General features: G+C 42.2%; 1 protein-coding gene across 1 annotated transcript in view; it reads right to left on the bottom strand.

The window, feature by feature from the left end:
* Positions 1 to 2,605, bottom strand: part of GRK3 (G protein-coupled receptor kinase 3) — a 152,854-nt gene that overhangs the window by 34,075 nt on the left and 116,174 nt on the right. The window contains 2 exon segments of the mRNA XM_019506662.1: positions 191 to 298; positions 1,292 to 1,410. Coding sequence (XP_019362207.1) covers positions 191 to 298; positions 1,292 to 1,410 — 227 coding nt within the window.

Genomic DNA, 2,605 nt, shown 5'->3' with positions numbered 1-2,605 from the left:
AAGGCAGAAACATTATAAAGGAGAAGGCGCCCAGAACTGAAAAAACCCCTTTTATTCCTATGTGCAGAGGTGGAATAAGTAGGAGGGACAGCAGTAAGACAGATTTAAATAAGCAGCACATCTACACTACTAATTTTAAAGACTGAACATAAAGACATCAAAGCTAAAAAGGGCAAAAGATTGCACTTACCCTCTCAGAAGTTTGAAAAGCATGCAGCCCAAGGAGAACCAGTCCGCACTGCTGTCGTACGCTGTTCCCTTCTGGAGCACCTCTGGAGCCATGTACCCGTGGGTACCACTGAAGGGGGGAAACGCCAACAGCATCTCAATTACAAAACACATCTAACATCTTATGAAACCCTGCACTATCTCAGCAAGAGGGTTAAAGTAGTATGGCATGAACTCTAGGAGACATTTTAAATTGTTTCCATTTCAGCCACTTAGGTTTCTAGTTTGTGTGAAACCATGGAGCCTTCTTTTTTAGGGGTTAGCGGTTGCTACGCTTCCCCCTATAATGAGGCTTCAAGGAGCTGGAAGAGGAGGTAAGCTACATACGCCTTCAGTCCGCCCCAGCCCTGGCCCCTGCAAGACTAACTCACAACCCAGATGTCAGGCCCATAACACTGAATTCTGCTCTACCATTTCTTTTCTACGTGCCTCCCCTGCCTGTGCACACTTCTACCCTAAGGCAAAGGTTGGAGGCAGCTGGTATGGAAGCTTTGCTGCTCATTCCTAGAAGGCAGCAAGTGCCAAATGATTTGGAACGGGCTAAATTCATCCTTTTTTGGCTACCCTACTTAAGGCACACCAAAGATGAATGTGACTTTAAAAGTATAACAAGTCAAACAAAATACAGCAATTTTGCATGACATGACAAACTAAGATTTCAATTGTACCTCTGAAGTAGGTAGAAACAAGCAAAATCCGGCCCAAGCCCTAGCAGAAAAACAACAAACCTACAAGTACACCAGAGCACAACAAACCCTGAATTTTAGTCTGTTTCAGAAAGGCCATCATTTACGATAATTAAAACAATCTGGTACTTCAAATTAAACAGGGTGCTTATTTTCTCTGAACAATGAATCATCATGAAATAATGTGTCATCCTCCAGCCTGTGCCTACACATCAGCTGCTCCAACTGCGCAGGATTGTAGAGAGTGGAGACAGAAGAAAACTATTAGGTCATCTAGCCCATCTCCAAGCCAATGCAGGAATGCTCCTTGGAAAACTTCAAGAAGTGTAAAGGATTCACGGCAGAACCGGGCACAGCCATGAGAAGGGGATACTTACACACTAGCATGCGGCTTCTTTTTGGAAAAATCACAGGCGAGACCAAGATCTGATATTCTTACGTGTCCGTGCTCATCCAAGAGGATGTTTGCAGGCTAGAAATAAGCAAAGAGTAGAGTCTTGTTGTTGAATGAAAACAAGGAAGTTTGAGCAACTTCACAAAACGGCAGAAACTCTCAAATGCCACAATTCTAAGAGCACTTTACAACAACCCACCCTCATACAAAACAAGTACCAAAGCAGCCTTCTGTAATCAGGATGCGAGTGTATCTGACAGAAGAGCTTTATATTCATCTTTATACTGAACTACTACACAGAAGAATGCAACCCTCAGACGTAATGCAAAGCAGGAGAAAGAAACTGGTCTGAAATTTGAGGCACGTGAAAGAATTTAACTGAACATGAATTCAGGGGACGGCTTCCATAGTCCGTTGGAGCGCTGGACATAAATGCCAATGCTTATATCCTGGGTCCTCTGTGTGGCTGCCTGAATTTTACAGCTTCAAATCTTCAGATACATGTCATCACTCCTAGTCGCTCTGTCTCACATAGCTATCTACCAAAACCTCCCTCGCCTTCAGTGACATACGCACATCTCTCAATGAATCTTCCGTAATTCAACTGCCCCTCCTTGATCCCTCAAACTCATACATTCATTCGATGAATAAGATCATTAATATGGTATGAAAGGTGAACGCACTGGACAAGAGTTATTGCCATACAACATGGAAATAATTCTTCTGGAGTTTATTAATCTAGTTAATGAAAGTTCTAACCTCTATTTAAACCAAAGTGGTTTGCACTTGGCAGTTATTCACCACATTTCATTTCACTATTTGGTTACCAGTATTTATTCAGATATCAATCCATATCATTTCAATAGCTGCTTTCTTCTGAGGTATATTAAGTATTATTAAGTAGCATTTTATTAATAAGTTATCTGCAGATTAGTGCAAAGTCACAGGTACTGCACTGAGCACTGAAGCTACCTACATAGCTCTTCCCTTGACTGGATTTCTTCTGGCCAGGATCATTTTAGCGTATGGATAAACATATGTGCAGCAGTTTTAAAAGGGAGGGAGGGGAGCGGGGAGCAGCTGTTACAATCTGTGATGTGTGCATGATCCTGTAGCTGTACATGTTAGTTAAACCACCTCAATTTTGACTCTGAATACAACTGGAGAGATTTTGCTACACCTGCATCACTACAGCATCATGCAGACATATTAGTTGCTTCATACCTATGAGCTTCAGTACCCTTTGTTCATAGAGTCACAGAATCAATGAGTCAGAAGGGACCTAGACAGATCATCT

The sequence above is a fragment of the Gavialis gangeticus genome, unplaced genomic scaffold, assembly GCF_001723915.1.
Source record: "Gavialis gangeticus isolate Ggan-Ray unplaced genomic scaffold, GavGan_comp1, whole genome shotgun sequence".
Classification (NCBI taxonomy): Eukaryota; Metazoa; Chordata; order Crocodylia; family Gavialidae; genus Gavialis; species Gavialis gangeticus.
This window is presented reverse-complemented; position numbering and strand designations above follow the sequence as displayed.